The 14,707-nt window shown below is 38.8% G+C and overlaps 1 protein-coding gene across 2 annotated transcripts; it reads left to right on the forward strand.

Moving 5' to 3' along the window:
* Positions 1-9,284: 9,284 nt before the first annotated feature.
* On the forward strand, positions 9,285-13,898 carry agpat4 (1-acylglycerol-3-phosphate O-acyltransferase 4 (lysophosphatidic acid acyltransferase, delta)). 2 transcript variants are annotated; one of them, XM_028603825.1, is made up of 9 exons: positions 9,285-9,457; positions 10,122-10,300; positions 10,546-10,715; positions 10,824-10,985; positions 11,079-11,232; positions 11,377-11,479; positions 11,568-11,643; positions 11,846-12,044; positions 12,647-13,898. In XM_028603825.1, the coding sequence occupies exons 2-9, from the start codon at positions 10,123-10,125 to the stop codon at positions 12,736-12,738; spliced, it is 1,134 nt and encodes a 377-aa protein (XP_028459626.1). In that variant the 5' UTR covers positions 9,285-9,457; position 10,122; the 3' UTR covers positions 12,739-13,898. The 2 variants fall into 2 exon arrangements, with proteins under 2 accessions (XP_028459626.1, XP_028459625.1); XM_028603824.1 differs by having other exon boundaries at positions 9,285-9,451.
* Positions 13,899-14,707: the final 809 nt, after the last annotated feature.

Consider the following 14,707-nt stretch of genomic DNA (forward strand, 5'->3'; position numbering starts at 1 on the left):
TGGTGAGGCCAGGAAAAAAATGCACTATTAGGGAAAATGGGGAAGTCAAAACCTTGCTCTCGTAGCTGTGTGGCAGAGATATTTGGGTTGAGGCTCTTGGAATAGTCCACGTGGCACACACCAAAGACTGGCCATATGGGTCTGGCACTGGCGGCTGGTTTCAAGCCCAGAGCACGTTCCAGGGTGGTTCGTATAGCTTGCCAGAGGATGTCAATGTGTGACACACTAAACCAGCATTTTCTGCTGAGGTGAGTATTTAGCAAGCAGCAAACATTTTGTGAATAACCTTAAGCAAACTGGCTGCAATTAACTGAAAAAGCATCAAGAAAAGTTCACTTTCACTAGTGTTTTTTAAGAAAAAGTGTCAGAAGGTGAGCAGTTTGGAATGACACAGTTTGGTGTTGATATGTATTTATCTTGTAGGTACAGATGTGGAGCTCAGCACCAGATTGTCACACAGAGAGACACAGAAAGTTGAGGGTGCATAGGGAAGTTTATTATTCAAATACAAGTTTAGGACAACTGCTCTGGGTGTGATGTTTTCCTTCAGTCACAGTCATGTGATATACTAGCTTGTCCAATGCTGGGCTACTGTTACTGTAGACAATTCATGGACTTTCTCCACTCCAACTCCTCTTCCTCCTCACTCTTTCCTCTTTGCACATTTGCCTTATCTGCTTATTTGAAAATTTAACATTCTAGTGAGGATGAGGAGACACAAATGAGCCCAAGATAACTCCGAACTGGAGTTATTTTAAGAAACTTGCAGACAAACAGCCTGAATCTGAATGAAATTAATGGCTATTAGAAAATATGTGAGCTCATTAATAAAAGTCACTGCAGCTAGACAGCCAAAACAAATCTGTCTAAAGGTTCATGTCATCTGGTCCAGAAATCTTATCTTTCTTAGAACATGAAAAAACTCACCCAGTAGCTGAGATAATTTCTTCAGTTTCCAGTGTAAATCAACTTCGTTTTTAGAGACACTGGGTTGAGTGACCTTATTTTCTCATATCAAAACATGAAATTATTGTTCTACAAATATATTGTCTTTTAAAGGATAAGTTTAACCTTTGGGAAAATGCACTTATTAGCGTTCTTGCCATGAGTTAGATGAGAAAATTGAAACAACTGTTATGTCGACGGAAACATTTTTCAACAAAGAGCAATAGTACCTATGTCTCCCGGGAAGCATGGGATTTTTTTTTTTTGCTTCCTGGAATCCAAGTAAACTCAGCATTTGGTGTTCCCTGTGGCTCCTTTACTGAGTGAGCCTGTGTTAGTGCTGAACAAAGTGACTAAGGGGCTGCCAAGGGCAAGTGTGCTAGCAAAGAAGTCTGTCATTTGAAATAAAGTAAGTCATTTATTTCAGGGTATGAGTTCCTCTAGTCATTGGAAAAATATCTATGGTCCTTCTCTCTGCCAACCTTGGGGGCGCACACTCATTGCTCCTAGAAAACAGAGGTGCCAGAAGTGTTGGGCTGCAAGTCCTGCACAGGGGCTCCAAGCTGTCTACATCAACCCAGATCTTTGATATTACTCATGGGTTTGAGATGCTTCACTTCAGATGCTTTAAATGACTGACATCAGAGAGTGTATAACAGTCAAGAAGTATGAATTTTCAAGTAGAAAAGAAGGAAAAGAGAAAGTTATCCCATGCAGCAGTAATTACACGTTTGGACATTTACTCAAATCCAGGCTGAAAAAGATGCTTTAGGAAAACCTAATGGAACTACAGTTTTCACAGATTTCCACTTAGGTCTTGATGGCACCGGTGTGAAACTGGGAACAGATGCATTGGGTCTCATTAAATCAGGTTGTGAAGTCTTGGCCTGGCAGAAACCTTGCATAAAACAAAGCCAGACATTGGAGATAGCTGCATGCTCTCTAAAGTCTGATTTATCGGACTTACAAAAATAAACTCAGATCAAATACAGCCCTCATATCTTCTGGGAAGCAAAGCCAATCAAGATATCCCTTACTTCCCTTTGCTTTGAGATACATCACCTGTCTTTTGTTTTAATGATATTATCCAAGAATGTAAACATCCATGAAATTGCTTAATATTTGGCAGTGCGTTGTGATGCTAGAGCCAAATCAATACAACAAGAGGTCATGTGTCACCAAAGAAGGTTTATAATCTTGGGCTAGATGACTTGTAACTATTTTAGCTTCTTAAAATAACCCGATAGCTGCTCAAATCCACAGAAAATCTGAATGGTGAGTCAATCTGATGCGTGCTTGTGCAAGACATATAGCCCCCACCTACTGAAGAAGTCTGTCCAGGTCACATGCAGGTCAAACTGAACCATTTTGAAATGAGAAATAAACTGACATCTCTACCAGCATGCAGCAAATACAAAGATCACTCAGTTTGCTGAATGTACAGCTACTGTAAACACAGCGCCTGAATGTGAGTTGACATGCAAGACTTTGTGACAGACTCATAAGTTCCAGCTGGAAACCAGACATGTGCTCTGCCATGCTCAGTGATGGGTGCCACAGTGTGTGCTGTCTGCAGGAGGCATTTGGAGGAGTGTCAAAGCTTTTGGCACACACACTTTTACACAATCAAGACATCCCGTTACACTCCACCTGCACCTGACACAACAGTTAACCCAAATCTGCATGTTGCTGAATTGTCACAATGCATTCATTCTTGATGTTGGAAATAATAGTTTACCAAAATAAATAAATAAATGAACTCAATATCCACTTACTAGATTTCTTCCAGACCTTTAAGCTACATCTCATTCGCATTTGCTGTGTTGTCCGGAAGATTCTAAAAGAATTTATAATAAAATATAAGGTGATCAAGGTTATTTATACATACATTAATACTTCATATTTTAAATTCATGTTTTGTATGACTTCAACTATATTTTATAGTCATTCATTATCTCTTCATACACCAAGTACGGATGCTTCACATGATAAGTTACTAATAACTCTTTTTGTTACTTTTTACTTCAAAAATAAAAAAATTTATCCAACAGTAAACACAATGACCCATACAGACAACAAATCAAACATTTCAAAAGCTACAAAAAAATACTTTAATACCATTCAAGTTATCCTTATTTCTGCTACTACTACAAGTTGTATTCAGCATGGAGGCATATGTTAGTGTCAATGCAGCAGAGAATTATAAGAAGGCCTGACGGAGCAACACAACAGGAGAGGAAGGCAGTGCCGGTCTGCTCTTTATGAGCTTGACTACAATGCTACAAGCTCCCCTCCCTTTTTCACCAGTGGAAACATGTGATCACACCGTATCCTTTTACATCTCTGATGGGTTTTTCAGCCATTTGTGCTCTGCTGTAATGGAATATCCACTCATGAAAATACACATGGCAAGCTGTTTGAAGATATCAGCCATTCCCTCCTGTCTTTCCTTTTTTTGTTATTTTCCAATCACAGAACTGCTGGAAAAGATGTCAGAGTTTTCCACTCTTTGTGCCAAAGTAGTTTATTTTATTAATATTTGAAGATATGCTAATTAAAATATGTTTCTTACACATTTCATGATTTTCTTTACCTTACAACTAAATATTTAAACTAGGGCCTTAAGAAAAGTGTTGGTGTACTTAAATTTCAACTTACAGAAAAATTTATATTTGCCATATAAGACAGCCTTGTATTAATATTCTGAAGGAAAGTTTGTTATATGACATATGACTGAATTATGAATGAAGGCAGAATTGCTATAATAATAGCCTAATGTATAAGGGCTGGGCAACTGCTCCTGCATAACTTCTGCTTTATTTTTAAGCAATTTATAGCTCTTAAAGAAATGCAAAAAATAAACTACTGGAACCTTAAACAGTTTAGCCTTTAAGTGATATGAACTCAGGTTGCAGTTAAAATAACGTTAACATTTTCCATGTGCCTTCAATAGATGATTTACTTCAATGCCAACATTTAGTTGACTTCTCAAAAGTGAGAAAATGAGAAATTGTTGCGGTTTTCAAGATAAATACTTCATCTTAAAGACTGTGTGAGCACTTGCCGCTGTGCCAGCATGCGCAACCTCCTAAACTAATGATATGGCTGGATATATGTATAAAAATATATATAGTCTGGCTGGTTGTAAAGTTCAGCCTTTCAACTTCTGTGAGACGGTTGTTGGCTGCACACATGTTCAGAAGCACAGCTTTTGGAATTGTCAATGCAACAATGTCAGAATGTGTGTGATGAAAATCTTTGTAGGCAATCCCTTTACTACTAAACAGTTGGAAAAGTCTTCACAAGCGGTTTGAAAAAAAACATAATTATCTTTTTATGCTTGTTGGAGCAGTAAAAGTGGCCCTGATGACTTCAGTCATTTGTCAAAATGCTGACACAGAACTATGGGGGCACACTCATTGTATCTGGTGGTCCTGCATGCTTTAATAAGGCTTTCAAGGAGGTGTTTATTGAATTTTATTTTTTGGTGAACCTTCACCTCCTAAACTAGTCAGTTTCTGCTTTTTTGGAGTTTAAAAAAAAAAATCTGTTTTGCTTTTTTATATATAATATAATATAAACGTGACTTTAACTTTTTGTGTTTGCCATTAATGTGTGAGATTCTTGTGGTTGGGGCATTTTAACATTTTATTGTACACTGAATAAATACAGATACAAAATACAAGTAACCAGATAGCAACTTTATCACATATAAGGTGATATGTCAGTGTTGTGTTTACAACTTGTTTCCGCTGCCCTCGGGTGGCCAGAAAAAATATTGCAATTATTGCAGGTTTAAAGTGGCTGTACTCGAAAGAAGTGGGCTGGGATTGCCTTCACATGGATCTCATAGACCGTTCGCCAACATTACACTTAGAGCAAAAACTATAGCTCTCACACTGTGCAATGACCAACATCCACAGTTCTGACCTCATGTTGAATCACTTTCTCATTTCTGAGCATTCAAATCCCTATTTTGACATCTGTCAGAGAAGGCAGGAGTAAAGGTTGAAAAAGAGGACATGTGATTGCAGAACCATGCAGTATTTTAATCTTCTTCACCTCAGTGATGACATTACATCAAATAACTTTGCTCAGGCCAGTACTTTTTGGCACTTGACTCAAGATGGACCCAGAGGGCAGCAGAGCAGGTGTCTCCAGGAAACCTCCTGGTGTTTCACTGACAGTCGGATGTGTCGGTGGGGCCCCCAGTTACTTTGGCTGATGGACGAGGCTGTGGAGCCGTGTCCTGGGAGAAACAGACACTGCATACATCAGGATCTTATTACTGGCTTTCTGCACATATACACTGTGTCATATAAAGTTAGGCTATGTTGTCATTTTTTCTGATTTGCACTTTTTTTCTTATAAGTCCAAGAGCCTAAAGCATGTATTCAGAAACTCTGAGTACATTATCTCCTTTCATGACATCCCAACATGCAGTCATCCCAAATTACTTAATGAGATTTAGCACCTTATTTACCAAAGCCTGCACAAAACCTGAACGAATGCAGCATTTTCCAAGTTAGAGAGTTCTTCCTAATTTATTCAGACCATTTGCACAAATGTAGTCAGTCACAGTTTTCCAGTCAGACTATCAACAAATGTTGCTGACTGTGCTGTCTGGTCAAATCATTTGCCCCAGACTTGTTGTGCAGCTGCATTATGTGTTCCAAACATGGGTATACTCTCTTATACTATACTTTTTCAAAAACAGTTTTTACTATCACCTGCATATCTGTTTCTGAGCCACGCATTGTACTACAATTAATAAATTCACTTCATTATGAGGAATATGCACACAGGCTTTCTCATAGTGAGACCCAAAATGTTAAATGTTGCGAAACGTCCGCCGACCTGTTATCTTAAAAAGTTGTGTAGAGTGGTTGAATGAGTGTTAATTTGCTCAGGGAAAAGAGTGAACTGATGGCGATGACTGGCTCATAAATCACATTAATGCGGTGATTTCATTTAATCTTTGGGTCATTCTTTTAACAGCATGCTCATCCAAATTGCCTCTGTGTTGCTGAGCCAAAAGTATACTTCTTCCTGGCTGAAAGCAGTTGGCTTTGGCTCGCTGCATCAACCTGAGTCTTGACTGAAAAATGTCAGCTGCAGCCACTGATTTTTTTTATAAGAGTAACTGATTAATTGGAAAAAAAGGAACAAGCATCAGCTATTAAGAATTTGTTCCACACTCCTAACAGGGTGAGAGATTTTCAAGATTAAAGCGGATGCTTTGTTGCTGAATTGGCTAGCTTTCCAGCAGTCAAAGAAGCATGTAGTCCATCTTCATTACATCTGGTCTTTAGTTTGATCTAGCAAGGAAGCTTTTTTAAATTATTTTTATAGCCTCTCTGCTTGATTTAACATTGGCCGATAAATAAGAGGGGGATGTCATGCAAAAAATGTCAAGAGCTGCACTCAAACTCACGACATTACTCTTAAATGGTATCCAATTGCCTGCAAAGAAGCAACTTTAACAGTATGACATAACTTATTTAATGAAAGCTGACATTTCTTGGAAAAGTGTAACTTCTTGTGGTGAGGTGCCCCCCACACGCAGCTTTAAATCCAGTAACCTCATATCAACTGCACTTTTCCACTAAAGAGGCAGTGAAATGTGAATGAGACACACTCCTTCCTGACTACCCACATTGAGTAGCAGGCCGACTGATGGCTAGCCATTTCAGTTCATCAACCACTTACAAGACCTATGTTTTCACTGTGATTTACATTTTCCATTTAACAGTCATTCTCATGTACTTGCTTTTTGCATAGTTTGGCTTTGGCTATGTCCTGCAGTGTTTCAGCTTAAACTGTTCTTAAGACAGTTGGATATTGAATGGTTATTTCAGGTTATTTTGATTACATGTCTCTAATAGTTGTTTTTTACATTTAGGCCTCCAAACAGTGTATTATTGTGCAATAAAATCTCTAATTAAAAGCAAAGGTTAGAGACACACAGTTAAATTCCCCTCCATTCAGAAATTGTTTATTTTTAATGTCACTTAATGTTCGACCTTCACTGATGTATGTGCACAGCTTGTCTAGAAGGCAGTTTTCACATTCATCTGCTGAAGGAGGAAATTTTATTTGTACTCAACTTAAATCAGAGTTAAAGGTGCCGTAGGTAGGATCGCAAAGATCCAAGACTTAGCCAAAAAAATTGAATATCGACAATTTCTCAGTCCCTCCCCCCTTTTTGCTAAAGCCCAAAACGGTCTCCTAAGCCCCTCCCCCCACAAGAGAGAATGAATGTGTGTTAATGAGCAGTGATTGACACGCAGTTGGCTTCCTTTGTGTTTTACCAACAACTGTACTCAGTAGACTTCATTGCACATAATGACAGAAAAAAAATCCTTTTATATTGTCTCCACCGTCTATGAAATTAGGTAACAAAGACAAATCAATCCAGTAAATGCTTCATGTGTGATCAGCATTGAGCTTGACTAAATGAAATGATTACTTGTGACTAATCTAAACCAGTCTGAAAGAAGTATTTGTCAATTGGTTGCATGAAAGTGAGTTTGATATACATCAATGTTGACTTTGGCAACTTTGTAAAAGTGCTATGGGATTTAAAATAGCTAATTCTTCCCTGGTTCACAGTGCAGTGCTTCATCACTTCTGAAGCTACAGAGTGACTTGCACATATACTTACTGAACATTATTCCCTTGAGCCCATTTACACTCTTTGTCTTTGGTATTTGAAAATAAAGGGCTTCCTGAGCTACTTTACTCTATGTTTGGACCTCTGCAGACAGGCATGTCCTCTCTTCAAGGTAATTTGGTCGTAAAGGACATGAGGGCTGAAGCATCATGGGACCTGTAAAAGGAGAGCTTGGAAACACTACTGAGCAACCCCCAAAGGTGCAACAGTCACGGGACCCCATTAACCTCCTTTCAGTGGTCTCTGGGTTGCAAAGAAAAATAATCAAACACTGTTTGGTTTGGCATGGAGGTTCCATATAGATAACATATAAAAACATGTGTTTTGTAAGACAAACAGAAAATATGTGTGTACAATAAAAAGTCAGATTTGTTATTTATAGTGTGTGCCACAGAGAAATGTATTCCGTTTTTCTCACCTAAGGGAGTTGGCACGAGGAAAATTGCTTGAGATATTATTTTTAGTTAAATTGAAGTTAGCGTTAAAATGGAATGTCAGGGTTTGACATCAGTCAGGAAAGGTAATAAGTGTAGCCTATTCACTGTCTGCCCTATCTTACTTTTAGCAGAGGAATGGTACTTCATTTTTTTTCTGTGAGAGGAGAGCGACTCTATAACTTGGTGTTTCCATGATTCATCTCATACTAATGTAATTATTAACTGTGAAAAACCTGAATGGTGCCTGAGTACTACACTAACTTCAATGTGACTTTTGTTATGCCTCTTGGAGACCATTTCATTTAGGGAAGTGGATTACTTAGCCTGTTAGTTACTTATGTTGCAAAGTCAGTGAATAGCCCATATTTTTGGGCATATATGGGTCAATAAGTCCCAACCTTCAACTATTTTCTTTGGTGCTGTGTTTAATTTAAGTTACACTTTAGTCTTGCTGCTACTAAGAACCAACTCCATTGATGCCATTTTGACCTCAATCATTTTGGGGTCACCTCCTAAGTAAAATCACTTTTTCTTACGTACATGCAATCCATTACCAGCAGGGAGAGCTGTCCACCAAGGCAGCACTATTTACCTGTTGTAATATCCACAGTAAGCTACAGTTTACAGAGTAAAGGTTATTACTCATATTCAGTCAAAATGAAACAAGGAAGTGACTTTGATTTTGCGCCAACGGTTACTTTTATTAGTTTCGTGATACTTTTTTTTCATTTATGAATTAAAAAGACCATTGCACATGTATCCCACTCCCAGTTTGACGTCCTCGTGCGTTTCCTGTTACCAAATAAAGGCAGCGCAGAGAGGTGGGGAAAACTTAAAGAGGTCGCACTCAGTCCCAGTTTGTGACACCAGAAACTCTGGAGTCAGGCGGGCTGAAAAGATCGTTTATGCATGGCGTGATAAATCAAAATATAGTGGGGGGGAAAAAAACATAGTCGCGGTCTGCACACTGTTACCATGGTGACCGATATGAGTATGGAAATTAGTAACATTTTAACTATAGGCTATGGCCACAAAAGCGTTAATTCAATCTGAAGATAGTATGCTTTATTTAGTTTTATTTTATTGTTTTATTAAATTATTGTTTTTATCAGGACGCCATAATCTCGCAACATGTCCCGATGTTGGTGCAATAACACTCGCTTCCAGGAAGCAGGGCTCAATGGCATCCTGGGGTCCAGGCGTGGCTTTCAGATGGGTGTGGTTCCTTGTGTGGGGAAGTTTTACTGTAGTTAGCCGACCGGCAAGTAGGCTTCACATGTTGAATGAATGTGACATGAATTTAGAGTGAGATTCATTTAAAGACTGGTGTTTTTTTCTTTACTTGTCATCTTTGAAAGGTTGAAGATCTCTGAGGCAGGACAGCTCTGTGATCAAGGTAAGTGTAAGTAACTTGACCTTTATCAAAGACACATCTGTTATTCTGTTAATAATCTTTGCTTTCTTTTTTGTTCAGATGTATTTCCATCTCATCTCACCTACTCTATATCAATGCTGCCTAAAGAGTTTACTTGTTTGTTACCAGTTACATTGCAGATTTGCAGGCCTGTGTTTTACCATCAGAAACAGTTTGATTGTAAATAATAAGGATTGTGTTTCTCGGTGCTGTGTGTGAAACTGGGATATGTAACCTAGTCATCAGCTGCTAAACTACAGTATGATTGGCCTGACCTTTCAGAGCACATTGATCCTGTAATTAATAAAGATATTGCCTTGACTTTGAGGAAATGCTCTGACAAAACCACAGTTACGGGATGGGCTATGAATAGTTAATTAAACAGTGCCCCATATCACTGAAAAAAGTCACTGTCACATTTCTGCCCTGCGATTGGCCGTTTATTTATGCACAATCCAGCTCAAAGGCTCCATTCAGCCCATGAAACGAGAAATTCTAGTTAAAGTAAACCTTTATGTCAGCGTGGGTGTGAACAGTTGCTGTCACAGCCCGCCAACACTAGCTGATCTCTCTGTCTGACAGAGCTGAATGATGAAATGTGTCCTCTCAGGTCAAGTGGTAGTTGTGTTTTAATGATTTGCAACTTTTACAGAATGGCCCTCTTGCAGCAGCTGAAATCCCAGTTTGTGTGCCAGATGATCATCTGGTATGTGTTCCTGGTCAGCGGCCTCATTATCAACCTGTTGCAGATCTGTACTCTACCTCTGTGGCTGGTCAGTAAGCAGCTGGCCCGCAGGATCAACATCCGACTGGGCTACTGCATCAGCAGCCGTAAGTACTGTTCTTACTCTCTGCCACATAGATCATGCTGAAGTCTGCTCTCTGTTGTACTGTTTTTGTTTTGCTGCTGGAAGGAAGAAATACGTCTTTAAGGTGGTAACTTTGTCGAAATGATCCTATCGCATGCATGCAGTGAGATTATTAATCAGTCTGTAAGAGCACTTCACAAACAGACAAACTGTCTTTGTTCACATAACATAGACTTTGCTACATCATTGTGTCCTAATGATCCTCAGAGATGGTAGCGGCTCTGGAGTGGTGGTCTGGGACAGAATGCACGCTCTACACAGACCCAAAGAGTTATCTACTGTATGGAAATGAGAATGCAATTGTGGTTCTCAATCACAGTCATGAGATCGACTTCCTGTGTGGCTGGACCTTCTGTGACAGATTCGGAGTTCTTGGGGTAAGAGAAAGTATCCCCAAATATCTCCACGTTTGCCCTTTTTTGACTTTGAGTTTGTTTTGTTTTACTTCAGTCCTTAACAAGCTTTAAATTTTCATCTTTTTCCAGAGCTCCAAAGTGTTAGCCAAAAAAGAATTAAGTTATGTACCTGTTATCGGCTGGATGTGGTACTTCCTGGAGATAGTTTTCTGCAAGAGAAAGTGGGAGGAGGACCGAAAGACGGTGGCTCAGAGTCTTCAGAACCTGCGGGATTACCCAGAAAACTACTGGGTATGGTTCAGCCTATGGAAATTCTTATGTTGATGTTTCAGAGATATTTTTTGAATAATGGCATTAATAAACAATCTTATTTCCTTTGGCTAGTTCTTGCTTTTCTGTGAAGGAACACGCTTCACACCAAAGAAGCACCAGATTAGCATGCAGGTGGCTGAGAGCAAAGGTTTACCCAAACTGAAGTATCATCTTCTGCCCAGGACCAAAGGATTCTGGATCACTGTCCAAAACCTCAGAGGAACTGGTGAGTGTCCATCATTGTTGAAGTGAAAAATATGGCCAACGGTAAATATCAAATACTGTGTGTGGATTTCTTTGAGAGGGATTTGCAAAAGTAAGTTATGCGAGTTATACGGTTAACTGTTGCTGTGCGTTTTGTCTCATGCAGTGGCAGCTGTTTATGATTCCACGCTGAACTTCAGAGACAATGAAGCCCCAAACTTGCTCGGAATTCTTAATGGGAGGAAATATCACGCAGATTTATATGTGAGGTACAAATAAATGTTTTGCTACATGTCATTTCCTGTCTACTGGTGTAATCATTTATCTGAGAGATCTGACTTCCCCTCTTCCTTGCAGGAGAATCCCTCTGGAGCTGATCCCAGAAGATGAGGCGGAGTGTGCTGCTTGGCTCCACAAACTCTACCAGGAAAAGGTACAAGTGTGCTGAGGGTGGACGTTTAGCCCAAGGCTTTTTAGCCTCTATCTCATAATTCTAACATTACACAAGGGAGTTTACATTTTTGGCTCCTACTACTTTCTAGAGACATTGGCAGCAACATGGCTTTCAAAGAACAATCAAAGTCCTCTGTTAAGGACTTTGATACTGAGTTGTGTTTGCATTAATGTGTCCACAGGATAGCTTTCAGGAGCACTACACACAAACAGGGCGTTTTCCTGGCCCCACAGTGAGCCCTCCACAGCGACCCTGGGCCTTGATCAACTGGCTGTTCTGGGCCTGCTTGCTCCTCTACCCACTGGGCCTGCTACTTGCTCAACTGATCAGCACTGCATCGATAATGACCATCTTAGCATCTGTGGCTATCTGCTCTGCAGGTTGGTTTCATGCAAACTAAAGTGGAGTTAAGTCATCCTGAAATGGGTATAAAGGTCTTTCCACAAAGTAGCAGATTTGATAACTCAAATGTAAGTCCCCCTTTTCTTTGTAAAATGTTATTCATCAGTCCTGGGAGCATGTCACCAACAGCAGTCAGACATGTGCTGACGCAGCAAAGTTAAACATTAATCCATCTGAATAGTTTCCCTGAAATGTAAAATGGAGAAATTATTTCTCAAACAGCGTGGGTTCATGAGGAGCAAGTTATAGTTTCCACAATAAATAAGTGCCCATGTTTGTGGTTGTAGGTAAAATGACTCATTTTGTTTTCTTGAAAGAGACCAGCCCAATCTTAAACTTTATATTTATTTAAAAAGTGTCTGTTAAATTTGGAACTGGAATTTTAGATTTATCTCAAGACATTGGTTGTTATTCCTTAGCTTCCAATCTCAAAGTGACAAATTCAATCATGTCACTTAATTCTGATCCTGAAACCAAATTAAAAAGAGAATTTACTGTGGAAATAACCACGCCCACCACTTCTTTGGGACTCACTCAAATAATATTCTAAATGTACCCTTTCTTAATCTTTCCTTTACAGTTTCACTGGGAGTTCGCTGGATGATTGGCCAGACTGAGATCGACAGAAGCTCAAGCTATGGGAATAAAGAAGTTCCTCTAAACAACAACTAAAGACTCCTGACCTGCTCAGAGCTGCTTCTTTGCATAGCTACTTATATGCAAGCTGTGTAAACACCCATCTGGCAGGACTGGTCCAGCAAGTTCAACCTTGTTTCAAAGCACAATTCAGTCTCAACTTAATGCTATACAAGCAGAAGTTCAAGATAAGATCATGAAACTGGAACATGGTGGACAGCTTCATTTGGTAAATTTATGATAAGAATGTAAGATAAAATCAGAGTGTAAATATTTGAATACAGTGAGTCAAGACAAACATTTCTACTGGTAACTAAAGTCAACTTAACCAAGTGAATGGACTACCTCTTTGATTGTGATGTAAAGCATAAATGGCACTTCTCATGTTGGAAGAAAAAATACACATTTCCCTTTGTTTAAACATGGGTTTATTAATATTGTTTGTACACTGTATAAGAGGAGCAGAAGTGGTGGTGTGGTGTTAAAAAATACAAATACAAAATCCTTATTTAAGTGATAAATTATGTACTGTATTAGAATACTTGGCAAGCAGGAAGGCTTTAAAATAGATGCTAAAGCAATATCTCACCTCAGATTCTACATATTGTACATGCTTATACACGTGCCTCTGCAAGTTGAGATAAAAATGAGGAAAGAGTCATTGCATTGAATGAATAGACACACTTCTCTGTTGCATAACATTAACACTCCACGTAGGAGTGACAGCTGATCTACAATGCCTCTCTTTATGACAGGAAAAACAGAGAAACAATAACTTAGAGAGTAAGCCTGTCTCCTACCTTAATCATCGGAGATTCAAATCATACTTGCAGCATCAAAGAAGAAAACAAATCTGTGCATACCCTTGCATCTAATACAGCATACTGTGTAACACTTGATGGTGGTGTGTACCATAATTTGAATTGAAAATTGTAGAGCACGGAGTGACCTTTCCATGAAGCTAGAAAGAAATGTTAGAAAAACTGGTGGGATTCATTACCCAGTGATACATGCATCCATTCAATTGTTAAAATTTGCATCACATACTTATCGCCAAGACTACCATGGACCATTGGCCACACCTACATTTTTGGTGGACATCAATGGAAAAAAAGGCTGGTGCATAGTTTTCAGGAGCGCTTGGCTGTTCTGTGGGGGATTAATGGAATTGTTGGGTCTTTGTAAATTATAGTGTGGTCTAGACCTGCTCTATCTGTAAAGTGTCTTGAGATAACTCTTGTTATAATTTGATACTATAAATAAAATGTAATTGAATTGAATTGAATTGGCTCTCTGCTCTGCAGGTTGGTTTCATGCACTCATGCCCAAGGTGAAGTCATCCTGAAATGGTTAGAAAGGTCCATTCCTCAATTTAAAATGATAGTCTTTATCACTAAAAAAGTTTTGGATATTCTCCAAACATTTGTTGTTAACAGATTCATCTCTTGGCCTTTATTATGTCGGCCATCTGTGACAATTTGTGTGATTTGTATTTTCCAGCCAAAATTGACACATTTTTATTTTTTTTATTTCTCAAAACATTAGGTGCAATCACCAAATCAATATATACTTAGCATTGCAACAGTTGATTTGTCCTCAAAACATTTGGCTATGTGTCCAACAGTGAATAAGTGCATCAGTCAGTGCATCGCTGCTACCAAAACTACATTTCAATGGTGTCAATTGCTCTACCAAGTCAAATATCCTTTTGTAGATAACTGAAAACAAAACACTTTTCTTTTCCTTTTTTTTAATTACTTATGGGTATTTTATTTACATTTCATTTTTGTATTGCTGTAATTGTCTGATTTTATTTCATGGAAGTCCTGAAATGTTTTTTTTCCTGGTTCAACCATGTAAAGCACTTTGTAACTGATTTGAAAAGTGCTGTATAAATAAAGGAGCTAAAGTTAAAAGCTTATGTTGGACTAGATTCACTCTGCAGCCACTTTACCTTAAGGTGCAGTAGGTAAAACTAACTTTCTGTCATATTTGCTGAAACTGA

Source organism: Perca flavescens, chromosome 17 (assembly GCF_004354835.1).
Source record: "Perca flavescens isolate YP-PL-M2 chromosome 17, PFLA_1.0, whole genome shotgun sequence".
In the NCBI taxonomy this organism is placed as follows: domain Eukaryota; kingdom Metazoa; phylum Chordata; class Actinopteri; order Perciformes; family Percidae; genus Perca; species Perca flavescens.

Coding starts and splice junctions, on each gene's coding strand:
- agpat4 (XM_028603825.1), top strand. CDS start 10,123: ATGGCCCTCTTGCAGCAGCTGAAATCCCAGTTTGTGTGCCAGATGATC. Junction 10,986..11,078: donor ATTACCCAGAAAACTACTGG/GTATGGTTCAGC, acceptor TCCTTTGGCTAG/TTCTTGCTTTTCTGTGAAGG. Junction 11,480..11,567: donor CACGCAGATTTATATGTGAG/GTACAAATAAAT, acceptor TCTTCCTTGCAG/GAGAATCCCTCTGGAGCTGA.